The sequence below is a fragment of the Megalops cyprinoides genome, chromosome 4 (genome assembly GCF_013368585.1).
Source record: "Megalops cyprinoides isolate fMegCyp1 chromosome 4, fMegCyp1.pri, whole genome shotgun sequence".
Taxonomy (NCBI): Eukaryota; Metazoa; Chordata; class Actinopteri; order Elopiformes; family Megalopidae; genus Megalops; species Megalops cyprinoides.
Genome location: NC_050586.1, coordinates 18,157,205 through 18,184,496, shown reverse-complemented (window position 1 = coordinate 18,184,496; position 27,292 = coordinate 18,157,205). Strand labels below are relative to the sequence as shown.

At 40.3% G+C, this 27,292-nt stretch overlaps 1 protein-coding gene across 2 annotated transcripts in view; it reads right to left on the bottom strand.

The window, feature by feature from the left end:
* srrm4 (serine/arginine repetitive matrix 4) overlaps positions 1 to 27,292 on the bottom strand; it is a 57,108-nt gene that overhangs the window by 17,036 nt on the left and 12,780 nt on the right. For both annotated transcript variants that reach the window (XM_036526746.1, XM_036526748.1), the window contains exon 2: positions 1,900 to 2,040. In XM_036526746.1, the coding sequence (XP_036382639.1) occupies positions 1,900 to 2,040 (141 nt within the window). The remainder of the gene's footprint in view (positions 1 to 1,899; positions 2,041 to 27,292) is intronic.

Sequence of the window (27,292 nt, the reverse complement as noted above, 5' to 3'; positions counted from 1 at the left end):
CTGACATCACGTGACCGCAGTGTGAAAAGAAGCAACGGCTGACATCACGTGACCACAGTGTGAAAAGAAGCAGTGGCTGACATCACGTGTCTCAGAGGAGGGCATGCTCTCCAGGATTGACACTGGGGGTTGTGCAATGAGACCAAACATCGATGATGACTAATTGAACACCCCAGAATTCAGGGAATTGGCCATCCCACATTGGGGAGAAAATGGCAAATACCAAAAAAAAAAATTACTGCTGTGGGGTAACTTATGTCTAGCCGCAGGTGTAACATGAGACACCTTTAATGCAAGCTCAGTCACAGCCCTCAAAGAAAAACCTGTAAAACTTAAGTGGAGGTTCTGCCACATGCAGTGACACATTGTGAAAGTTAAGCCTGTGTTACAGGTTTGAAATTTTGTGTCTTAAATGTGCCACATGCTGTCAACAACCCCTGCTCCCTTCATCGCTGCATATTGCTTCCTCGGCTCTAATGGCTTTGTGTCAGGATTGTTTTTTGCCGCTGTCTTTTCCATTCAGCACCCTGACCTTGAGGGCAGTGTGGTGGCAAACATGCATCTAATGGCAGCCATTACTTAAGCTGTCAGTGGCTGACATGTGGGGAAGGGTGAGCCTGGCCTGTGGCTTGGAGCTTCATCTTCAGGCACAGGCACAGGCAGCTGCAGGCTGCAGTCAGACGCTCTGTGAACGTCCACTGTGGTCACACCCACCATTGTTATTGGACAGCAGTGTAGCATAATGGTCAAGGTAGTGGATTGTGGTGGGGTACTGCTGCTGTACACTTACATGTGATTTCACCTGAATCATTTCATCAACTATCCAGCTTTGTAAATGACTAATATATAAAAATGCAAGCTAAATGGAGTGGCTTTGGATAGGTATGTCTGTGATACCCTGTTTTCAATGGCATTATCAAACCAATATTTCAATTAAACAATGAGTGACAGTGCAAATGGGAGCTTTACCTTCCCCTTTGCACACAGTGTATATGTCTCACTTATTGGTTCAAACATGTCATGTGATCTGGTCAACCCAATCAGAAGAGCATGTGCATTAAATAAGCAGAGAGAAGTAACATGCACAAACTTGTCCACACCGATTCATTTTTTTCAACATAAACAACTTCCTCAACCCAGCACATTAATATCATTAGGATATATTACTGGAAAAAAGCCTGAAAAATAATCATTAGCATTTTGTGCCACATTTTCACACAGAATTACCCCTTTCACCGATCTTATAATCTAATGCCCTGGTGCTTCAAATAATGTTCCAAATGGTACCTCTCATGTTTTACATGGTGGTGGTAGCTTCTTGCTGTGTCACCACACAGACTTTGAAGCTATCAGAGGAATTATTTGATTTAAAATCTGGTTGAACTGACGTCCTTGCTGAGACGTTTCAAACCGAGGATTTAATTCGCTAGGTATGAGGTGGACTGCAGGAGGTGTCCATAAAAGGAAATGATCTCACGCCCAGCTTGAAATTCTCCACAACATCTTTATGTTTGCTCAGTGTTTGGAATGATAAGAGAGTTTACACTCTTTTACTCAGTTGTACTGTGTTTTCTTTTTTTAATCCCACTGTGACTAATACTTCAAAGTGAGCTGTAATATTGTTTTCATCCTGAGAAAGTGCCCAAGAATCTGGCCTGGAATAATCCCCTTTCAAATGAAAATTGTGTTATGTTGTCGATGGATATGCAAAAATTGGATAGGCATCAGAAAGTGGGAAAAAAAAACACGACTGAAAATTGATCTATCAACACAAACCTTTTTTTGAATAGGGTCAGGGAAAACAGGAGTTGCGGTAGGTCTGTTTCCTTGTGAAAGTCACACTAGAGCAATGTAGCTCTGCTATATGTCTGCTGTATAATGCAGGGAGGAGGCACTCACCTGCGCATTCGTCGACGGCTGCCGTGCTTGCGTTCCCTGGCTTTGATACATCCATTTCTCTCCACAGTGTCAACTGTCGTGTTTGCTGGCTCCTCCCGCCTTTCATCAGCTTTGTGTGACTGGCAGGTTGAAGTCTCAGTGCTGGAGAAAGATGAAGGAATCATTTAGTCGCCTGGCCCTCACAGATACCCCTTTTCAGTAGAATAAACCCTTTGTAGATGAAAATGAGCTCACCCTCAGAAATATGTATGTTTTTTGTGCAAGAGTACACAAGCATGGAACTACTCTGCTGAAATCTTTATCCAAAAAAAATGTATTCCAATGCGGAGAGGCCTCCATCACAGATATTATGTCCACTTAGTTGCATTCTTTATGTTTTTCAATACTGCAGAGTAAGTTCAGTGTATTATCAGAAGAACTTTAGCTAGTGGTACACGTTTGAACTCCTTTACAAAGCTGTCGAGATCTGGTGTTCAATCAGTCAAGAAAAGCACTCTTTTTGTCTGTTAGACTGACAAGTCAAAGTAGTTTGTAATCTTTTTTTTTAAACAAATCATTATCAATCTTCCTTAAAAACTCAAATTTATGCAGCAGAAATTTCAAATTACATTTTTTTCACAGCATTTTTTTCCAGTTTACATTCTCTTTTTTTGTAATTTGCATAGCTCATTCCTTTTTTGCAATGCCATGTTTTTATTTGTGTTTATTTTGTTTTGTTATGATCATTAGGTTTATTTATTGAATTGAAGCCTGGTAAGAGAATTGCAATTCCTGTGCACTGTCCTCATTACGGCACTTTAATTATTTATAGGATAGGATTATCAATAGGATCACATGATATTTGACAGGAGTAATATTGCAAATTCATAAGCACCAGTTCATGTCCTGCAGTTTTCTCTAAGCAAGGAATGCTTCCATACTGTTCAGGTGGTATTCGGTATTCTTTTTTTTTTTCCTTCATATTCTTGCCCAGGCCTCTACAAAGGTGGAAGCAGAATGCGGTCGCCATTCAAATGAGCTGTCAATTGAAAAGCCCCTATTTACATGCCTCACCTACTCTGACATTTTCAAAATGATTTTCACATCTCAAGGTTGTCAGGCATAGCATTGGAGCTCCAACAAGGGAGGCTGGAGCAAAGAGCCTTGTTCCACCACTGTAAGGTTCTCTTCCTGGGCGCAGGTATGCGGCAGGATGGGAATTGTCCATGTAAGATCAGAGCTGAAAGCGACGCTACACAATGTTTGCATAATTGCTTTCTTGACCCTTGACCTTTATTTCTATTACATTCAGAAAAGTGAATCTAAGTATTTGTTTTTGTAAGCACCTGTAATTCTAGATTTATAAAATGATGGGAAATGGAATTAATAATTGATGCATATTTAAAAATGTTCCCTTGAACCAGTAATGTCAAGACCAGACATGTTTCAACCAAAAGGGAGAACCATCAAATTGTTGCCAGCTTGCCATGTAATTATCATATTGATGAAATATATAGTAGAAGGATTTGCCTATACGTGGAAATTACCAGGTTTGTTGCAAGCGTCTGTGATGTATAGATCTGAACAAATTCTTCACAATTGATCTGAATAGCATCATGCATCAATATGATGTATGATTTAATCTAGCCAGACCAACAACTGACCCATAAGAAAGCCAAATGTTATACTTTTACATTTCTACAACCTACAGTTTGATTTTGGAACAGCTTTATTTCAAAAGCCTGTAATGCCCAGTTTAGGATGTCTGCAGGTGTGTTCAGAATATTAAACATGACTGTTTGGATGAAAAGGTGTGTACTGCTATGCCCAGTAAGTATTGAGCTTCACTAGTAAAGGCTGATTCTATCATAGGATTATAGGAGACATAAAAGAAAAAAACCTAAATGAAACCTTTGGCTTCTGCACACTTAACATTTAGGGCCACCAACTAAAAACATGACAATTAATCTCTTTAATGACCATGGTAATGTTGAGAAAACAATTTTTTTCCAACAGTTATTTCATCATATTAATGTAGAACGTCACAGGTAAAGTTATATGAAATTATTCCTAGCTATTACCAGTTGTGGAGGAACTGGTGAACACTTCTCAAAAAATGAACAGAAAGAGCAAAGATTCAACATTCAAAACACTTTAAACCCAACAAACAAGTAACCAGCCTCACCACATAGTCAGCTGCAGAGGAAAAACATAAGCTCTCCTGCCCTCCACTCACACATCTATATTTAATATGCCTTTAATTAGGCAGGTGTGGCACATTAACCAATGGCTTGCTCACACAAAGATTAACAATTAACAATTAACCTGTTTAGAATAAAGCTGATGGTATGGAATCTCTCTGTTGTAAATACAGTACATTGGAAAAATGAAGGATCATTAAACAATTAAATACAACAGTTTAAGTTTCAGCAGTTCTGGAGACAGGTGAATGCTCCTTCCAGTACTGTTTCAATAATAAAAGCCCAAAACAGCTCCATATGCTTATGAAATGCTTATTTCCTTCAAAAATAATCATGAAAAAATTATATTATTGAAGCAAAGAAGCATTAGAAGGAACTAAATAATCCATTACATTACATGTTGTGCAAAGAAATTATCATTTCTCATTGGTAATGAGGAATTTTTTTATGGAGGGTACAAACAAAATTGTTGTAATTATTTATCGAATAACAAGAGCGATAAGAGTCAGTTGTTGGACACTAAACAGAAACAAATAAGCACCCAGCTTTGAAAGAATTGACTGGTGCTCTGATGGAAAAATATCAAAGTCCTTTATTGTTTTTTTTTTGTACTCTGACGATTATCTTGTGGTAAAATGGATAGGTGGTGCTACGCCTGATTCAAAAACCTTGTACTTGAGAGTTTAAAATAGGGAAGAGATTTGTCAACTTCTATTAGAGTATGCTGTGGTTTGCAAAGACGATGTGATGAAGAAATTGTTTATGACTGATGGGTACAGCAACAGCATATCAAAGCTCTGGTGCTACCTGATAGAAAAAAGAGAGGACTGCAAGCAGTGGAACAGACTTGCCATTCTTCATTTGAAATGAACTCCTGTTGCCTGTGGTGTTAAAAGCAATTAAGACTTTCTCCCAGAAAAGACTGTTTCCATGCCACATTGATATGTGCATAAGAATCATTGCCTGCTCATATACATAAATGCTGCCCTCACGAGTTCAAATTTCTCCAAAGAGAATGCACAAAACAGGGATGAGACTAGAAATGTTACTTAAAAAGTAAGCTGTTGAGTTTATTTCATGTTGTATTCATTGTATAATTGCAACCATCAATGATAGCTAAGTTTTTAAAAAAAAAAAAAAACGATATTAGTATTACGAGTCCAATAATGTACATTATTCTTGGCTAAAACAGATTTACAAAAAAGTTCTCTGTCACCCGACATGGCTTAAACATTTACAGTATGTTCGTTGCTTGCTGTTTCTGTCAGGTGAGACAATGACACTGTTAGTGAGAAAACAATTTCATCATGGTTTCATCTCACTGTCCCAGTCTTGACCTGGGGCAGTGAGATGAAACCAAGACCTTGAGCTATGCCACAAAACAAGATATATATGTATCTGCCTGTACTTAGTTATTATAATTTATTATCACATCTCTACTTCTCTGACCTGGTATGTCCTCATCAATATTTTGAGTCATCAGACTGAATTGTGCGGCAGTGTAGCATAGTGGTTAAGGAGCAGGACTCGTAACCGAAAGGTTGCCGGTTCGATCCCCGCTGGGACACTGCTGCTGTACCCTTGGGCAAGGTACTTAACCCACAATTGCCTCAGTAAATATCCAGCTGTATAAATGGATAACATTGTAAAGAACTGTAACCTATGTAAGTCGCTTTGGATAAAAGCGTCTGCCAAATGAATAAATGTAAATGTAAATGTAAATGAATTGTAGGCATGTATAAATTGAAAGAGAACACTAGGGTGATTTGAATTAGTAGGAGAATGGTATCAATTATTAAATGATCTTCTGAGCTATAGTACTGTTCAGGCAGGCCATTAAAATGGAATTGAGCATAAAAATGGTTTCTTATTTGGGTAAAATATAATGAGGTGCTTAGGGGCAAATTTCCAACAGACCGCAAGTCTCGTTTTAAATGATAAATTAGAGCAAGACCTTAAACTTTCACACTCGCTGTAGTGACTGACCCCTAAGGATTGATATTCTTATTGTGATTGTAGGCACATAAACTAGCGCCCTCCACAAATGTCTAAAGCAACCTTTACAATTTGTGGAACAGGAGCTTCACTGGTCCGTGGGCAAATTGGCAATGCCGTTAGGATATTTGCATATTCCCATGGCAATACCTGTAGATTTAATACTTGAATTTGTCATAATAAATACAACACATGCCCTTACTAACCTGCACTTGATAAAACAGACTTGTTGAAAAAGAAAAAAGGTCTCCAGGGCTGTTTTAATGAGCCTGTTTAACAATTACCTATGCAGCAACAAATCTAGGGGCCTTTTTCGGGAAATTCTACAATAAGAATTTTTAATTAAAACAAAATCTGCTGCTTTTGAGGCTATAGACAGTGGTACAATAGATGCCAATTAACTTATTGACGTCAAATATGAATAGCTTCAGAGACATCACTTAAAACTGCAGAGTCACGGTGCACACATGATGCTGGAATTTTGACAGAAACCAACTAAACTGAATGGTTGAACAAACACAAAAATAAATAAATAAATGCATGTCAAATTATGTGTGTGGACCTTAATGCGGTGGCTTGTTATCCCTGTTTTAGTCATTGTAGATTTCTGCGTAATTACCGATCCTCCTCCTTTCAAGTGCCTCTGCCTGATTATCATGAGAAGTTAATCAGCTTCGGAGATTAGAGGCTGATTGCTTCCTCTACCTCGCTGAAAATGCTTATTCTCCTTCCCTTTGAAAACACCAGCCGTGGAATGTTGAACCAATAATTAAAAATTGCAGGGTGTGCGCTTAAACACGGTTTCCAACTTTCACTCAATGTGCAAAATGAACTCACCAGTAAGTGTCTGATAAAGATGATTGAGGACACTGATAGGAATCTTGAACAGGAATATGATTTCCATATAATTACTGCTTTCGAAAAACAAGTTAAAGAGAACCTCTGTGTTTCAATCACCTTACACATAGTGGATAGGTCATAAACATATTAATCTGAAAAAAGGTATCTTACTGCACAATACCTAATGTGTAATTAATTTACCAGAAGCAAACCGTTTTTAACCATTTGCTTAAAAAATGTAAATACGCTTTGTGTGTGTTTCTTTAGCAACATATTATCTGTGTACCCAAAGTTTATATGATGACTTCCATTAATTGAGTTGTGGATATTTATCTCATTTATCTCATTGCTAAATGAGTAAAATTTCTTTACACACATTGCCCAGTTGGATCACATTTTGGATATCATGTTGATGTCATTGTATTAGAATTGTATTGAAATACCCTAGCCATTACTACCATAAAAGCAAGAGAGTGAGTATTTAAAAAAAAGTATTTGTTTGGTTGTCAGATTCATCACCCTTCCAAATCAAGGACTTCTTGCAGTGGTCACAAAACCCTCGTTGTGTTTCTCTGCAGCTCATTGTGACTGGCTGTCAGCTTGAAAGCTCTGTTGATGAGAGTTCTAAATGAAATCGATTTCTCCATCAGGGATGCACTTTCCCTGGATCAGACCGGGAATTTATGGTGGAACTTTCAAAGCAATAAGCACCTCGATTTATTGTAGGCAGTTTATATCTGCTGCAGCCCTGAAACTTTCCAGGCAGGTGAAATCCTCTGTAATTGTAATCTATAACTCCAGACATCAGAAAATAGTAGTGAGTGCAAAATGGGCTTCTCTGAGAATACAGTCAGAAAACCTCTCAGCGCACAATGAAGAAAAGAAAGGATTAAATGCATTTATTCTGTGTGAGGATGAGTCATTTCAAAAGGTGAGAAAAATAAGTTTGATGTGTGGATCTTTCTTCAAGATGCTAAGACAAGCTATATCCATTCAAAAATGGAAAGTTTGCTTTAGTTGGGAATCATTATGTGATATATAATGAGTAGGTGCATTGTGGTTGAGGTAATTGCATGATGCACATTGCTATACTGACTTAAACACACACATTTTCACTTCTTATACAGTATTCTTATTTACCGTTTTTGTATCATGTCCAAGTTAAAAATGGCTATGATCTGCATTAATTTAAATGTGGTCATTGCCAAAACTTCCAATATGTTCCATTCCTTTCCCTCACCCACACAGTGATGAGACATACTATCTACATTGTGGAAAAAAGCAGATCCAAAGACTCCAAAGAGTGTTTGACCATTTACCAAACCAAAGAACAATTAGAAGTATTATATATTGTCTGTTGAGATAATGGAGATGAATACTTAATTGCTTTTTGGTTCAGAGGCTCTGTCCCTGTTTAACTGGCAGTGAGTCCTACCTCTTGGCTCTGGCTTGGGTCTTCAGGCATGAACAGCTATTGTGTGGTTTGGACATGGCACTACCAATGCTGGTACAGATCCAAGTACAAATTCCAGCCAATAGCTGAGGCCAAGGAAGGTTGCAGTACTTGAGCCTATGATTCAGATTCAGGCTACACTATAGACGTCCTGACTTTACATATTACTACATTCCAGTATTTGTAGTGAAGTTAGATTTAAAGACAAATTGAGTAGTGTAGAGCTGGGCTTATGCTTGAAAGGTAGCAGGTTCAATACTAATGCACTTAAATTTAAAATTTAAATGTACAATATGTATGTGGCCCTAGATAATCTGCCAAGATAATAATGTAATTCAAAGAGCATTGATTTGATGCACTGTTTTTTTGACTGAACTTTTCAGATCTAAAATATTTAGATACAGTTTCATTTGCACTGTACAGAATTATATCTGACATAGCTGCAGTATTGATTAAAGCTTACAATTATATTGCTATGATTACGTTCATAACCAGAGATTTTCTTACATTCTCTTTTGTATTGTAATAAGAAAATATACCGCAGATTGCTTAATGTTATTACCAGTGACCACTTAAATCGGTCAGTGCAGAAAGCTTCCAAAAAGACTGATGTAATTCATGCATTTATGCCTTGATCTGAGATATTAATTCACACACATTTTCAGTTTATTTTCGGCTATCTGTGATTAATAAGCGTAGAATATGTACACATCCTTATCTACATAGACAGGAAGATAAAAACCTCTCAGGGTTAGCAAAAATGATTGACATTTGGTGTATTGAGCTGTTGTGTCTTTAATTTATAGGTTACTCAGGTCACTGGTCACTGGTCACTTGGTTTTGGGCTTGGCCCTCAGCACGGGTGATTTCAGGCTTAGCACATACTCTCACCTTAGAGTTATAGCTACAACACTACCATCTTACTCTAGAGTTATCTGCTTTACATCCTGGCCTAGTCCTACTGCCTCCAAACCCTGACAGACAGAACAAACAATGGGAAGGAGCAGATGGATCGTTGCCATTCTATTTCTCAGTGTGTCTTGCATGAGATGGGAAGTCCCTTGAGCGAGGGGAGAGAATGAACAAAAGTGTGTTCTTTTAGATGCAGATCAATCAAGAAGCCATGATTCAGTCCTCCTCAGTGAAATTGCCCACACTATGTGAATACTTGCATCTGTACAGATGGAGAATATTAACTGAGACAGAGGTACTCTCCAGATTATCATCATGAGGCTTTTTTAAAAATAAATAATCACCAAGGTTTGAAGTGAGTTCGACTATAGCCGGCCAGTCATAACTGATCAGGGGTCTGTGTAGGTTACAATGGTGTTGTGATACACATCCAGTTGTGTGCCATGTACCAATTTATTTTATTATGATTTGATGGCAAGGATTTTTGATTTAAAATTGCAATGAACTGCATAAAAAATTGAAAAACGCTACGCAGTAATTCTGCAATGGCATGTGAGACTTTGGCCATCTGTACACAAAATGCCACTCGAAATTGTGCAGGCATCAAAGACACAAGAACAGCAGGCAAATTCACCTTAGGGGCTTTGCTCTCATACAGCAAAACCTACAAGTTGAAACTCGGGTGACAATAGCAAAAGGCTGGATGAAATTAAGCAGCATCCTTTGTTTTTTTGGCTCCCTCTAAACGCTAACATAATTGCTTCCTCTATATCCGATTTTTCTCCATCTGCAGATTTCCAAGTGAAGTGTTTACCAAATATGTTCAAGGAAAAAAAGAAAAACCCGGAGATTTACATTTCATTTGTGAAACCGTCTGGGGACACGGAGCCAGCGTGAAGCGCACTGAAGGCCTCCACAGAGACACAACAAAGACTGTGATAGTGAGGCAGCCTTTTAGCTTCAACCTTTGCCAAGAGACGCCCCGCTGCTAAAGGCTGTGTTCCTAAATGCGCAGCTTACAATATTTTCCCTGGGCCTTTGTTTATTTTTCCTCGGTCTTACCGACTTGTGAGGTGTGATAAACTGAGACATTACGGGACGCCGCGGCATTCGTTCTGTTTCAAACAATCTTCAAATCCAGATCCATCTGTTTGTGTGAGAGCACCCATACTTCCTTCCGTCTGAACTTCTGAAGATGCAGATGGGGGACGTGTTCCTCGGAGACTGAGTAATGGAGTAAGTCAGCTGAGTATTGATTTTCCATCGTAAAGCAAAGCACGTGACTGGTGAAACTGGAGATAATAAATGTGTACTGGTCTCTGTACACAAAGTATCAACACTATTTGGAAAGACGTGGCAAACAGGAGACCTTGGCAATGACAGGAAAAATGAGAAAAAGGGGTGGGATTGCTTAAAATTTCCTTAAAACATGCAAGAAAATGTGTGCATATACCGTAAAACTTCCAAAAATAGCCGAGTCTCCAATAAACGTAGGCCTCTTATAATTGCCGGTGTGCGCGACCCTTTCAGTGAAATAAACACCTGCCTCAAATAAACACAGAGGAAAATTATATTTATTTTTCGTAACTATAAAACGAAAGAGAAGTGGGTTAAAATGCTTACAGTAGTCCTTCTTATTTTTTTTGTGGCTAAGAAACAAAATAACACAAACAAATAATTTTTTACATTAGGCTAAATGAGGTTGTTTAGAATTAGCCTAAACTCACAGTGATACTGCTATTTTTACAGACTGTGCTCTCCCATCATAGGTTGCAATGACAATGTTTAACTTTATTAGTGATTCCTGTTTGAGTGGCTACCAAAGAGCGCTGTATAATGTTTGTTAAGTAGGCTACTTTGGAAAAAAAAACATGGTGAAATGTCCTGGTCAGTTCAGCTACCATTAACTTGCAGAAGCCTGAGGGCTTTAGGTGAAATAAACACAGGTCTCTTATTATCGCAGTCTCCAATAAATGCTGCTAAAGTTAAGTAATTAAAACAAATAAATGCCTTGCCGTTTATTGGAAGTTTTGCGGTATGTGCAGTTTCAAGGTTTGAGCAAAATAAGCATGTTCAACAAATCAGCAAAAATGTTGCGGCACCATTTTATCTTCACTTGATCTGTCTTAGATAAATGCAAGGGACACATGAACTTGAATGCACTCTCAACCTCCTTGTCATTTTAAAAGATTATGGCTGCTCTGCTGTATATAAGGCAGTGGAAACTAATTTTGGTTGCCATGCCAGCCACATGTGAATCCGGTAGTTATACCCTTTTCAGAGCTGACTGAGCACCATGCCTAATACAGCTAATCAGTGCTAAGCAGCTAGGAACGTACATGCAAACATCAACACAGCCAGTGCCCCAAGTAGCGTGTCATAAAAAGGCAGACATTCAATCAATGAATTCAATGGTGCATTCGAATCAAATCAGTTTTGGTATAATTCATCATGAAGTCATACACTCCAAGTCACACATTTCATGGTTTGAAAAGACAGGTAAATGAATTATGAATTCCTTTGTTATCATGCAAATGTTGCTGCAATATTTTTGTTTCTTAATGTTTCTTTGTCCCTTAATGTTCCATTGCTTTGTCAGGCTGTGTTGTGCAATGTAAGGAAATGGGAAGGTGGCTCCATTGTGCAACTCGCCATGGAACCCAACAACTGTACAACAGCAATGTCCTCAACCACTTGCACCTCACATCTCAATCTGAAATTAGGTAAATGTCAGATGGACCTTGCATACTCCGGCAATGTAATTTCACCCTTGATGGTGCTTGGAGAGCAAAGTAGACCTTGCAAGCAGTCGTTACCAAAGAACTTGGGAAAAGCTCAGTACAAAAGGTCCATGGATCTGACTATGTACATAGCTACTCTTAACTGCATCTGGGCCAATCAGGATATTTCATGTGCAAATGAAGAACTCCAGTGTGCAACTGTGGCCACCTTGAACAAATTATGGAATACAGAAAAAAGCATATTTATTGACACTGACAAGTATGCAAATGTGTGTTCTCATCTGTGAAGCATACTATTATTCCTGTGGTCTCCTAGTTTAGCCACCTTGGTGTAAAATGACAGCCGTTGCTCTACAGTAGTTATATGAAAAAGAACCAAATCAACATGGGTTGTAGCCCTAATTCTTTGAAAGTATTCATGTGAGCGCTGGGGATAACAAGTATTAATGTAAGGTTCTGTAGCTAGTTTACTGCAGTGTCAATATTATCTTAGCCAAACCCATATTCAGTATTTGCATAAGTTAAATAGGCTACTGCTAAACAACTGCGTTACTTTCCAGATGGAGAATGCTGTATGTAGAGATCGTTGAGTGCAGTAAAACTGCTTCGTTCCTCGCAGTAATGGAAAACCTTGGCAAAAGTGTTCTGAACGGCATGTGGTCCTTAAAGAGGAATGGAATAAATCTATTTCAAAGCATTTTGAATAAGCACATCTTGTGCTTTGCAGCTTACCATGTTGTTGACTCTTGCTGATCAGTTCAGATGCGGATTACAGAAAGCAACCATCTCAGGGGGAAGACTGCTTTTAAGCACACACATTGCCATTTTTTTGTCTCCGGCTCTGTTGCAGGGCATTTTGCATTACTGTGCAGTGAGCACACAAAGTCCCAGAGGAAACAATCGTTTCAGTTTTTGTACAGTAATTCCTGAGGTTTGCAAGATATGTGCATTGCCACAAACTGAATGTGCTATTTTATGATATTTTTAAATATTATTTTCTTTTTCCTACCTTGTACAAACCAAAATAGTCATAGATCATAGAAAAGGTTATAGTGAAGTCGCTGAGTTAACATTTTACATGGTACATGCAAGAAGAGTCATCTAGGGAGAATCTTGGATGAAAAGCAGCGAATGATATCAACAGAGAATAATCACTAAACCCTCCCAAGCCTTGAGACTGACCGTGAGCTCATAAACACGTCATCCTGTTGGAGTTATTGGTGACAATGGAGGAGACCTGAATTACCGTCTGTCCCAGTGCTCCACGATCACAGAGAGAAAGAGGGAGAAAATCACACTTCCCTTCCTTGCAATCAGTCATGATTTAAGAGTCCCTAGACCACTCCACAGTTCATAGGGGTTAGTAAGCATTTCATCTTCTCTGTCGACGCTATCCGCAAGAAAAAAATCATAGATAATAATGATAAAAGTGATAATAATAACAGTAATTATGCAGAGAGAGAGATGATGAAGCGCTGCAATTAAGGACAAATTGGGCAGAGTCCCTGTGTACCCATTCTTCTCGGAATGAGATTGTTTGCCCACGTTCAGCACCTTAGGTATGAGACAACCTTTTGAGTCACACCCTGTTCATCAGACATTACTGCGTATTCTGAATTTTAATGGAACTGTTTGCTCTGCGGAAATTCAGCATGCTCTGGTCTGAACACAAATGGTAGTGCACCAATTGTGACACCTAGATGCAGAATTCTGAGGACTGTCGTGACACAGAAGCGTCTCACATGGTAATTAATATAACACTCCACTACAGTCAAGCCACCGACTCTTCTGGCCGTTTTGTTCCCTAAGCAATAAAGCACCACCATCGCCTTGCCCTGTGCATGCTGCTCAGGTATTCTTCGTGAGCACTGTCTCCTACGCGACTGAAGTCATATGCATTTTTAATGAGAGGTAAACACTGCGCTCTCCGCAATTAGGTCAGACTCTGATAGAAATTAGCATGGAGGAGGTGAAATGCAGCAATCAGAGCCTCTGCGCGCTAATTAGCGAGGTTCCTCCGCTGCGCGCCCGCTTTCTCACCTCACAGTCCCCCACACATCCTCACAATAAACACGCAGTGGGAGCATTTGTTGAACGCTCCTGATACGTTTCACAAGAGGAAAAAAAATGAAAGACAGAATAAGCTGGATAGAATAACCAACCTCCCATTTAGGCAGACACCTCACCACATGGAATAGAAACAGGCACTTCCCCCGTTTATACATATTTCCGTATGCTTCCCATCTCACACAAAATGGTCCTCAAATGTACTATGACCCATGCTTAAGCTGTTGCTTCAGAATTCTGCATTTATTCATGTTCCTCCCTTTCTGTAATATATGGGCAAGAGCAGGCTGTCCAAATTCACAGCCACAAGCAGGAGGCTTAGGCACAGTAATGAGGCTAGCACTGCAAGGCTTTCCTGCTATTTATCACATTGTCAGGGCCACATGGTACAGCAGCAAGGGTGCAGCGGCCTGTCAATTTGGGCTACACGAATTAGGCTTGTGTCAATACATCACTGGCTGAGGGGGTCGTCAAGTTATCTTGAAATTTAATCCAGACGGCGCACTCTTGTTTGATGGAGAAGGCAGGCAGCACTATGCCCATTTGTGCAAAAGTGTTGTTAGTCAAAGACCCCTGCTGCATCTCAACTTTGTTTGGAAATGCGAACTGAGGACCGCGGCACAGTGGTGTACATAGTGTCTGTTGGAGTGCCACTTTATTGTCTTGAAGAAAACTCCCTCAAGAACTTTGTCCCTGCCTCAGTCAATTTTCCTCACAAAATCCCAAATGAACATGGCCTGGTAATTGATTTTCAGTGACACTCCTGCTGGAGTGAATTGCCCTGCAAGATGCAAATGCTTTCAGGCAGCCGAGACGGGACTGAAATTGGCCACTCCTCTCCAGCCCAGGATGATGGGACAGCTGATGATAGAAGAGGACATAGAAGATTTAACACCATTGCAGCCACATTAGGTAGAATTATAGTTTGCAGCTTACTTTTCTGTGTACTCTATTCCAATCAATCCTCGATTCGGATGGACTAGAGCATTGTGTGAGATACAGATATGAACCTCTTTTAAATCATTGTGATTGAATTATTGTAAGGGAAAATATGATTTACTTCTATTTCTTACCTTGTCCTGTTTGGATACACTGAGGGAAATGGTCCAAAGAAATAACCAGACGAATATTTCTGATTCTGATTTCAGATGTAATTTTAGAAATTTCTTATATGAAGAACACCAGTCAAGCCTGAATAAAGTGGTTCTGAAGACAACTGAGGTCAGTTTGCTCAGTTACTGCAGTCTGACAAAGTGGAGTAACATGGTTTGATTAATTTCCTCATCACGGAAAGCAGTGAGCGTGATTACAACCGCGCCGCGCACTGCACATCAATCAGATTAAACCAACCCACTCCGCAATCACTTCCAAACAAAACAAACTCGCCGCTTTTCTCGGACTCTCACTCTCAGTCACAGACTCGGCACCCAGTGCAAGTTTGAGTCTGAATAAATAGGAAATCTACTCAGGACTCCATTTGCCTGCTGTGCAACTTAGTTCACTGGAAGTTCAAGGAAAATTGATCCAGGGTCGATATGAACGCTTGGCAGTTATTACCGCTTCCATGGAGAAAGCTAAAAAACCTTATTAATGTGAATTACTCAAGCTTCTCCATCGGCGCATACCATCTCTCTAGCTGCTGATGCTGCCCCGGGTCGACTAAAGAACAAATGAATAAACAGGTGCGTTGAATGAAGGCTTTGACTGCACTCAAAGTCAAAGCCTCAGTGATTGGGTTGCGCACTCCAACCTCTTCAGAAACTTCACCCGTTAATTAGACCACCGGATCTTTGGAGGAAGACGGTTGAAGGTGCCAGGTGAGCACTGCCTCTGCTCAAATCCCATTTAGTGAGCTTGTGTGGATTTAATAGGATCAATATACTGAGGGAACTGCACTCCCTCCATCACTCTTGTCTGTCTTTCTTCATCATTAAAGCTCAATTGCATGACAACCATTCCTGTTATTTTTTTTAACATTTTTTTTTCGGAATGTTCACCTTCGCTTTAATCTATATTGTAAATACATTCACAAAATAACAGTTAAGGGCGCAAATACATCCTTGATCTGCACAGTAAGTCAGCATGGGTGTTCTATGAGAATTAATAGCAAATATTCTATGTACGGATTTTTACCAGACTCGGCACCAGGAGAAAATACAGAGGGGTTCACAACAAGTCATAAATACTATGGAGACATTGGGATATAAAAGACAACTGGGGGTGCACTGAGGTCTGGCTGGGGGTGCAAAGCACCCCTAAGCACCCCCATAGCACCAGGCCTGATTTTTACATGGTGTTTTGTGGGGAAATGCCTATATGTCTATGTCAATTATAAATCATAAACTCACTATTTTTCACACATACATTTTTTTTCTGAGATGGATAAATGAAAATAGAGCTAACAGCACATCCAAAAAATAAAGACTCATGTAAGCAGCGAAAATCAGTTTTAATGCAACTTCAAGTTTGGGAAGGGGCATAGGATCATCATTTTATATCATTTTATATTATAATAATATCTCTTTTCTAGTGAGATTTGCCCCTCTTGTTTCTGTACACTGAAAACTCAGTGAGTCAGCCTATGGAAGGCTGTTCCAGTACAATTTGCATTTGAAAAAATGCACAGCCCAAGGGGATGCCTGCAGACCTCAGAATTTCCTATGGGCAGCGTTCAGCTTGAATCAAGATTCCCCTCATGCAGCCATATTCCTTACATGTGGATTCCATCTGCATTTACATAAACAGTTATCAATAATGCTCATTACGGGACAGTCTGGAAGAGGGGCACCGCGAGGGAAGGCCTCGGGTGGCACACATATAAACACGATTATATCAATGCACCGCTTTTGCTCTGCTCTTGCTTTGCGCCACTGACTGTTTATCGTTTACAGACGCATTGGAATGAGGTCATAATTGAGAACCAGTTTTCATTAAATCCCTCAGTTCTTGTTTTCTCTGATTTGTTTTGCTTTGAACAAATAATGGGAGGTTTTTTATCTGATATCTTTCCCACAAGCTTGGTGTGTGACCTTCGAGGAGGTGAGGAGGCTGAACAATTTCAAGTCAGGAAGACCTTGACAACAAGCTTTAGGAGAAGACTAAGTATCATCATTATGTCCTTTTATATGCAAAACTTAGCTGCACAACATATTATTAAATGCAAAAATTTGTCAATTAACATAACATCAATATAAATGCAATTACCCAGTAAAATATACAGTACCACAGCCATTAATTGCTTAAGACTGGCATTACCAGACAATGCAAGATTTAATAAACCACTGTGTCAAGGATGGAAAACAGTGACACTGAAGGCTAAAAAAAATCTGAAGGATTTCTGAGTCATAATTTATCAAATCCACAATCAAGACTTTCTAGCACAATGTTACCATGCAGCATTGCTCTTGATGCACATAGTAAACATTTTCATATATACACCATTTAGATGTTTCAAACCTGTTATAACTCATCAATATGCCATTAAGTAAATGTGACTAGCTAGCTAGAAATGCATACATGTTTCTAACCTTTTGGTACTGCAGAAATACCGAAGAAAACACAAAAAAATGGATCTAGGTTGAAGCTTTTGTTTACCATAACTTTAAATGAAAATATTGATCTTAATAAGTTTTCTGTCCTGGTTATATGTGATAAGACTAATAATAATGTTAACTAAAGCTAATCCATCATTCACAGCTTGTTGTCAGTCAATCACCAAAGGTGCATATTCTCATCTACCTGCATTACAGAATGATATTACAATCATTTAAATGTAATATAATCCAAACAATGTAAAACTTAAAAAGGCAGAAGCATCCCCTTTAGATTAGAATGTAACCTCAAGCAACGAACTGTGGCCATAATGAAAATCTCATTCAAGCTAAACACTGGAGAAAGCTCCAAAACTGGCATCGACAGCGAGTCCTTACTTTACTCTGAAAATCTATGATGTGAAAATTGCAAGCAAACAATGAACTTGCAATCACAGAGACAAAGAAATTAGGGGGGAATTTGAAGTGATGGTATGGATGGTAAATATCTAAGTCTGCCACACAGAAGGTGAAAGCCGTTGCCTGGATGGGTTTGGTGCTGTGCAGCTCTGTGAGACTCAAATTAGGGTCGAGCACCGCCAACCTTGGAGACAAGGAGAGCCTGCAGGTCGGCTGCCGTCTTTGTTTTCAAAGCCCTGTGGGGACGAACCACACAAGAGCTTCCCTGATTCTTGTAAATGGATGCTTCCCCTTTCCTCAGACACTCTTTAAATTCCATTACTGTTACAAGCTGTCATGAATTATGAGCCAATTTATTTAATTTTGCCAGCTCCAATCAGGGACTATTCATAATCAGAGGCAAGACAGGAATGCAGGCCAACGTTGTGTTAGGCAGGGAGTCAGGTTGAGCTTCCGAGATGACGAGAAAGGATATTTTGCTCTGAAATCTTTTTAGACCCTTGTAGAGACACATAAGATATAAAATAAACAAAATCTGGTTCTGGATCATAATGATCATAATGTTGAATAATCCTTATACTCAATGCTTCTGTTTTCTTCATTTGTGTGAGTCTAAGGAAGCTTCAGACACAATGCCCAGAAGCACTGACACTTTCACTCCTTTGTCAACCTTCTCTATATTTACTGTGAATGGTAGTCATCTCTAATATAGCGCTGTTTTGGTGTCATCAGCATCTACTGTCATTTGCACTATTTTACAGTTTCATGATTTGTAAAATACCTTATCAGATGTGTCAATTATTTGTGCTGTAAGTGGAATTAGAAACAATTAACTGCTCTTTGTGCTCATGAGTTCTAATTAGGAGCATTTATGATGTGTTTCTTTATGATATCTGGCCTATCAAAAGTGCAAATGTATGCTAATATATGTTAAGAAAAACTAGACCCAATTTTGGAAAGCCCTGCTTCTAATTGCAAGGCTGTGGGACTAGAGACGGAAGGAGAGGAGTCAGCTGGGCTTTGGAAGTCCTGTCTGATTGGAGTGTGGCATCCAAGCCAAAGGAAAGCTGCCCATTATTTAAAAATCAGCTGTCAATTGCTGAAATGATTTGGCTTGTAATCAAACTACAGATTTTGCACTCAATGCATCTTGGAGTATACTCTTGTTGTTTGGAGGATGTGTGCACCATGACTCCAGGAAACTATGAAAGAGTTAGGGGGTTAGGGTTAGGGTGTAGCATCAGGCAGACTGCACCACTTCAGGCGCCCAACCAAAGATCATTCCAGGCATGAAAGAAATCTCACTTACTTTTCAGACAGTGGAGACTTGAGTAAATTTTTTTTAGCAAAGGAAGCTCATTGGAACACCTATATTGCGCAAAGCTCTTTATCCTCAGTGTTTCCATTTACCATATTACAGACAAGAAGATGGTTATGGCTTTGCATAAGACAATCACTGTGAAACATCACCTACTAATCCATAGTGCTGTCAAGAGGTGATAAATAATGTGCTTTACAATAAATGTATATCACAAGGTTTCTGTAAGCTCTTGCTTCCCTGTTAGGTATTTCTTTCAACATTACATGAATTACTGACTCAGGATATAATTATTGGTGCAGGCACCAGTTGTACGTTGGAATGGAATGCTGCATGAGACAGACACGTCTTTCATGTTTATGGCTGGCGACTCCCCTGGTGGTGAAACGTATTGCTGCGGAAGCCGGGCTGACACGCTGTGAAATGTGTTGCGCTCAGCGTAAGACGAATGTGTGACCTCTGCTGGTGCCAGACGGACAAATTCTGCCCAGCATCTTGTTCCTTGCACTTTGAAAAGTTGAAAATGGCTGGGTACAAGCTCAGCGTGCCAGGGGGAAATCCCTTAATAAAAATTCTGAATGAAATCGGAGTACCCCGGTAGTGGGGTCCTCCAGCAGGTAGTGTGATTACTTGGATAGCAAAAACTGTTTGTATCACAGTAAGGGTATTATGGCCATTTGGAGCAATTTCAAAGTGGTCCTCTAAGTCAGTGTTTCTCAACCCTCTCCTGGAGGACCCCCTGCACTGCATGTTTTAGATCTCTCCCTGCTCCAACACAGCTGATTCAAATGATCAGTTTGTTAATAAGCAGCTTCAGGAGTTCATAACGAGTTGATCATTTGAATCTGCTGTGTTGGAGCAGGGAGAGATCTAAAACATGCAGGGCAGGGGGTCCTCCAGGAGAGGGTTGAGAAACACTGCTCTAAGTCACAGCTGTTTTTTGCAGTTGCTGGTCCAGGTCCTCAACCATAGGGAAGCTGGGTTAAAAGAAGAGAAATAATGATGGAGACTGTTGTTTTATGAATATAAAGCATTATGCCAAACACACCCACAAATTACTTATTTAATGTCAATTCATCTGTAGTTTTTTTTTACAGCTCTGCTTTTAACGATTTGTAATGCTGTTTACTGTCTATTATATTAGTTGTTAGTTGTACAACCCAAGTTCAAGCCAGCTTTGATGAGTAGGGAACAGTAGGGAATAGGAATTCATGGCATCCATTATCCGTTCTTTTATAAACAGGAAAATAAGACATGGCCAGAAAGATTGTAAAGGAAAGTATTAGTCAGACCATCTGGGTGCAATTCCTCAGTCAATGCAAGTTGAAAACAAAGATATGGAACTCAGTGCCAAAACTTCCCACTTGATATCTGCAGTGTCAGATGGGACTTACAATAGGACAAAACAACAGACTATTACGCCTTAATTATATATCCGAGGCTGATTTTGGAGAACATTCAGAGGATGGATCCAGCAAGCTTCCGAATGTGCAAGATGCCTGAGCAGTATTCATTTTAATTTTTGGCATGCGAAATATTGCAGATGCACAACAAAAAAAGCAGAGGGATGTTGATTAAGTTCTTTTTTTCCTATTCAAATTTTTAAAAGAATGAATAATCATAGCAAGAGAAGGATAGGTGACTCTGGTAACTTGGCAGGGGCGAATGCCACCATACAAGATGATGGTGAAGACAATGGCAATTATCAGCTGGAAACAGTTTCTCATTAACATCCCATACAAAGGGAGGAGCATTAGTAGATGCAAATTGTCAAGTCTGGAAGGGAACAGTGGGAATAATTTCGGCATAGCTGTTGATCTGTGATACATGGCCGTGCAACACAAAAAAACAAAGCTGCTAATGACTGTAAACTCCAGGGCTCACACGCTGCGCATCCATGCGAGGCTAAGCTACTTTACACTGTCTCTAAAGAGAGACCCCATAAATTATACAGTGTTTTCATCTGGAAACTGAATTCTCTACCGGGCAGGAGGACATTATTCCTTGAAATGATGTCAGACTTTATATCAACTTTCCTAAGCTCTCGCATTGTATCGGTTCTGTCCGCTGTCGCGGAACTCTTGGGAGCAAAGGACAGCACTTCACAAAGCCACACTTAAAAATAGGGAGGTCTTAAGCTGGGTGTTGTGTTGCTGCAAATCACATATTCAGTGGGCTGCACTGGGCGGGGACAGAAGCCTGGTTATCTGAACACCACACCGGTGGCCACCCCCTGCCCCGCCTCCATCTGCCCCCGCAGCGAGGTTCCTCAGCCCCATGACAGAGGGCCCCGGTTCTGGGGGCCGGGCAGATGGCAGTCGCGATAAACAATGCCCTTGCACAGGAACTGCCGTGGCCCCACCCGATGGGATGACAGGTGTGTCAGTGGCACACTGTAGCCTTTATGCATCCTCTCTGCGATCTGCAGCCATTACCCTGCACAGAAACACCTGATCGAGCCCTCCCAGGGCTTCCTATTTCTGTAGAAGGATATGCTAGTGAAAAATGTATTTAGTGAGCAGAGGGAGGTTTCATGCGAATCCAAAATTATTGGGACACCTGGGCATTTTGTGGTTAAGTGTCCATGTAGCTATTAGTTTTATCACTCAAACCTAATTTATGGTGTGGAGAAAACAGTTACATGTTTTGGCAACTATTAACATTTTCAAAACATCTCTTTATGTGGTTGGCACACGATTGCCTGATGACTACCCTTATTTCCAACATTTTAATTAATGTATGTATTATATACATTAATTCTGCCAAACAAACTGACAATTCCATGACATTATCTTAATTTTAAAAGGTACCTACGTACTTATTGAGTGCAGACAAGTGAACAAAAATGACCATCACTTCAATTAGGCCTGATTAAACGTTGCCCTGCCCCCTAATTGAACACTCATCCTGAAGCCTATATAAACCTAACAAGGTTGGAACATGGTCACAGAAGATGAAGCTGAAATTGACATTGACATAAATATGACTTTCCCAATGTCTGATGGAATATGCAGCAAAAATATTGTGGGTTTTCAGAAAAAAAAGTGTCCCAATAATTTTGGACCCCAGTGTATATATGTAAGGTTCCCTTGAATTTTAATAAATGCATGCTCTATGACATGCTCTTGTATTTTACTCACACCACTGAGAATGGATTTGCTTGGGTAATTGCTGGAAATGACAAAAGTAGCTGTCAGGCCAAGAATTGTTATAGGTGGGTTTAAATTGGGTCCACTTAGAAAATCTGAGTTGACAGGAAATCAACAACTTGAGGGGAGACTGGCCTTCTCTCTTTTCCTGTGTCCCTCTATGTTCTTATTCTTCCAGCCGGCTTTCAGTTTGCATGAACAGCACTTTTTTGTAAGAAAGGAGGCTTTCATAAATGAAACTAAACTTCCTGAAGATGAAAAGACAATACAGAAAAGACGCTGAATTTAGTCACTACTAGTCTCGTTGAATCCACATTCTAGGTGAGATATTGGTTGCGTCAAACAATCTCTCTCCTCTGTCTTTAAAAAAGAAAAACGTGTTTATTGGAATGAAATATGGTATGACTGAGCTCTTTGTGATGGTAACTAGCTCTTGCTTTCAAAACCAGTGGGTCCATTGTTTACAATCAACAAACTCCAGGGAGCATAGTAAATCCGTTAAAAAGTACACCATTTGGACACGTCCTCTACACAATTCCCAGCACTGTTCTGCTGCTACCATCCAAGCTGTAGCTGATACCCAGTGGCACAAGATGCAAGTCTCGCTTCAATCTCAAACTCAAAAGTGCAACAGCAGTGAGCTTCAAAACCAATGTGCCCACAACCAGAGCAAATGAAGGTTGCAACGGGGTGAGCGAAAGACTCTTCTGCCAGAGTACTGTCCTCTCCCCCAGCTGAAATACATAAAGACCTGCTTGTAGGAAGAGTATAAGGTATGACAACAGGCACGCGGTAATTAGCACAATGTGAGGTTGGAAGAAAAAAGCACTGATGTCATTCTGGGCTCCACTTCACCCTTTCCTCACCCTCCCAGTGCTCTGGTGGCCTTTGCTATGCAAAGCAGCTTGCTGAATTATTCACAAAGCATACTTACAGCCACAGCGCACCCCTCAGAGGAGGGACTTCATAGAATAATGACATGAAAAAAATATATATGGTATACATTCATACACAATAACATTACAGAATATTTATGATATTTTTAAGAAAAATGTGAGATCTGGTGTGGCAGGCATGACGTAACAAGTAGCACTGGCAAGCATGGCAATGCCTGTTTATTTCCTCTTTTAGATTTCTCTGTAAAATCCTAAAAATTTCCATTCTCGGCAACACTCCTTTACAATGTAATTTCAGCATCTGTGTAGCAGTTCATGACTAATTTGATTAATATAAAGGTGTCCAGCTGGAATTTTTCCTTTTAAATAAATCATTGGTGTGTATTGCAAAAGCAATGTTATGTTTTCTAATGCCCAGAATTCAGGTGAAATGTGATCTGTGTTCCTTGAAGAGCAAATTTAACAGTTAGAATGTAAAAAAATGTAACACTTGCTTCATTTATTAACCAAAGTTAGGCAAAATTGGCACAGTGGTACAGTAGGATTGGGTCATGTTTATAATAATTCAGTAACAATAAGCAACAAAACTTTAAGCGAACTATCCAGTTAGTGGCATCAGAATCAAATGTTTTCATCTTACATTCAAAGAAAAAAAAAGGTTTCGAAGCTATGAGGGAATCTTTGGCCGCGAAGGAGCCATGGCTTTCTCAGGCCAAGCAAAACTGGGCCCCTGGGTCCCTTCTGTCACCTCCATGGTCCAAGACATGTCGCTCCACACACAGCCTCATGCTGAGCTGCTTTTGGGAGCAGCTGGGCTGTGCAGGTGAGCGCTCTCCAGGCGCCTCTACTCCACCTCCAGGGTGTCCACAGTTAATCCGGGCCCACAGGCGTCCCATCACTCCCTACCACCTGTTTGGTTTGCGGGGCAGATGGAGGCACAGCACTGAGTAGGCTGCACTTCAGTGGCGTTATTCATCGGAGGCATCAAACTCGCAACTTCCCAGCAGTCACGTGCATGCAAGAGAAGTGTCGAGGACACGGCACTCTTTGTGAGTGTGGGGGTGGGGGGGCATAGCGGGAAACAGTGGAGGCTCATCTAACAGTATGGTTGTGCTGCAGCACCCCATGGCCAGGGGGCCAACATGAGCCATTACCCGCGCACAACAGCTGGAAAGGGCACCGTTCCCTGAGACGTTAATGAACAGCACTCAAAGCGGGAAATTCCTCCCAGGGCCGCCTGGGTTCGCAGATTAAACCTGACTACATGATAAAATGGCCTAACATGCAAGGGGTAAGATTTGTTCACATAATAGCAATTCCAGGGTGAAGCAGGCAGGGAAGCAAGTCAGAGGCAAGCAAAGTCTACAAATTATACATGCATCTTTCAAGTGGAACATTGAAAGTTATCAAAAGCCTGGGCTAAAAATACAGAGCATATGGCACACTGGGGTTTGGGACTCTCTCAACCTGAAAATACACTGCCTCCTCAAATGCTCACAGATCTGATATAGATTTTTTGGCATTTGTTCTCCTTAATATGGGCTTGTTCACTGGTTCCTGAGCAGAACCTGATTGTCTCAAAGATCAATGCATGAAAGGTAATGTGTTCAGTTGGAGCCATTTGATTGATATTGTGGATGGAATGTGTTCTTTTCCTGCAAAGGTGGTAATATGAGGTACGATGACCTTCCCCTCTCAAAGCCAGGAGGGACAATGATTCCATGACGCCTAATAAATTGGCTCACATCTCTCCCCCTCACCTTCAGTGTTATTTAGTGCCCCATCAGAAGAAGCCCATTACCTTTTTATGTTAGGGAGGTTTTTATTGAAATTGTTGGAGAGCACAATTGTTGGAGAGAACGTTTTTAAGTGTATGCTATAGACTCAAGGTCAGTCGAACTACACTATTACTATTAACACATTTAACGTAAAAGACTGAACACTGGTAAATGATAAGAGTTTCATGGCAACCCTCTACAAATGAATTTGGAATTATTCAATGCCTCTAACGCCTATTCAAAGCCTCCAATGCCTCTATTTGGTACCATAGGACTTCTCTCTAAAACAGATTATCATGCATGTATTTTAATGTGTTTGCTATTTTGACTTGTATGCATACAAATGCCTGGCGACCCAACAGGAAGTGCCCTTGGATATAATAGGTACAACCCTGAAAAATAATTAGGTAAACACAAATAACATATGGGGTCACGAATAATTTTGAATCTTAACGTGATTGGTTTCATCATCAGGGTGGCCATGTCCAACATACATTGAATGAAATTAAATACATATCAGCTCAGGTGCCAGTGTTGATTTTAATTACACCAAGTTCAAGTGCAGTGTGCATAAAAATGATAATGCAAGTTAATTGAAAAATAATTAAAGCGATTCAACTTAAAATAATTGGCTGAGTTAAACAGCCTTCTAAGCGCGGTTTAAACCTTATTAGCGGCTAATCCCTTCAGCAGGCAAAGGTGGATTCGCCGCGATTTAGCTTGCAGCAGCAGCGTGGAACATAAATATTCAACGAACGGCCTTGTGTTTCGTCAAGTTGCCGGGACGGGAGGCTCTACCTGGCCATCCCTTCGCGTTCAAGAAGGGGGGGTGGGGGGGGATGGGGGGTGTAGGGGGGAATTTGAGAAGCTGTACAGCCGTCAGACAGGTCTGATAAGGCCTCCTTCCCTGTGTGGCTGAGGAGATAAACGCTCAGGCCCCCCTGTAATATTTATCTTGTTTTTTTTCTGTTGTTTGTTTGTCTTTTTTAAAGAGGAGTGTGAGGGAAAGGCAAAGCCTCAGGCAGGCATTGATTTCTGCCAGTGTGGAGTTGGACTCAGGCCACTGCTCCGTATTCCCCTTACATCGGGATAATTGGCCGGTGCCATTTGGGCCCACGCAGCATGTTCAAACCAACCTGTGACCCCTAACGGGGACAGCGCTGCCACAGTGGATATTTCATCACTGATGCTGAGCTGCCCCTAGCGTGCTACAGTGCAGCTCATTTGGAAATCTTAACATGGCAGCCACGAGGCACAGTGGTTAGAAAACTCGCAATTGAAAGGTTGTAGGTCTGCCCCTTGGCTGGGGTACCCTTGTAAGATGAACTGGACATGACACACCCACCACTGTATATAACAACAGTGGTACAGTAGTTAGGGAATTGGACTTGAGCATGGTAATGCTGCCGTATCCTTATGCGAGGGATTCATCCCTTCATTACATAGCTTGATAAAGCTTTATAAGTGGACAAAATGCAATCTCTATGATTGATCCTGGGTAAGGGCATCCATTAAGTAAATGCAATGCACAGCATAAATCTACTGCACAGACTCCATGGGGTTGAAAACATATGCACTGATGGTTATATGCAGGTTTCACATGATTGCTCTATTTTGTGTATTATACCAGTATTACCACTTTCAATCAGTATATAGTCGTAGTGCCAGGGATACAATTTGAAATGTTACTTGTTGTTACTTGTTGTTACTTGCCTAATGTTGATTTTGTATTTAAGAATAACAACACAGTCCTGGGTGTAGCTGATATCACATGCAGTATCTGTCATCAGCTTCAGATTGCAAAGGCAGCATGCAGGCAGTTTTCACTTGTCATTTCCGTGATAATTTGTGATCCCTGTTTTAACCAAGTTCATTGCTACGGAATACTGAGCAGATGATCATATTTCTAATGATCCCACAGAGAACTGTTTTATGATTTTCATAAAGCAACGATACTTAGCTAAAATGTGCACCATTTGACAGAGAGCAGAGAGAGAAAACAAAGTGTTCTGCATTGACACAGCTCTCAGAAAAAAAAGAGAAAGAAATACCCAAATCTTCAGCGCTGTTTAAATAATGCATCAGTTTCTGAGTCAAATCGAAACTCATTAAAA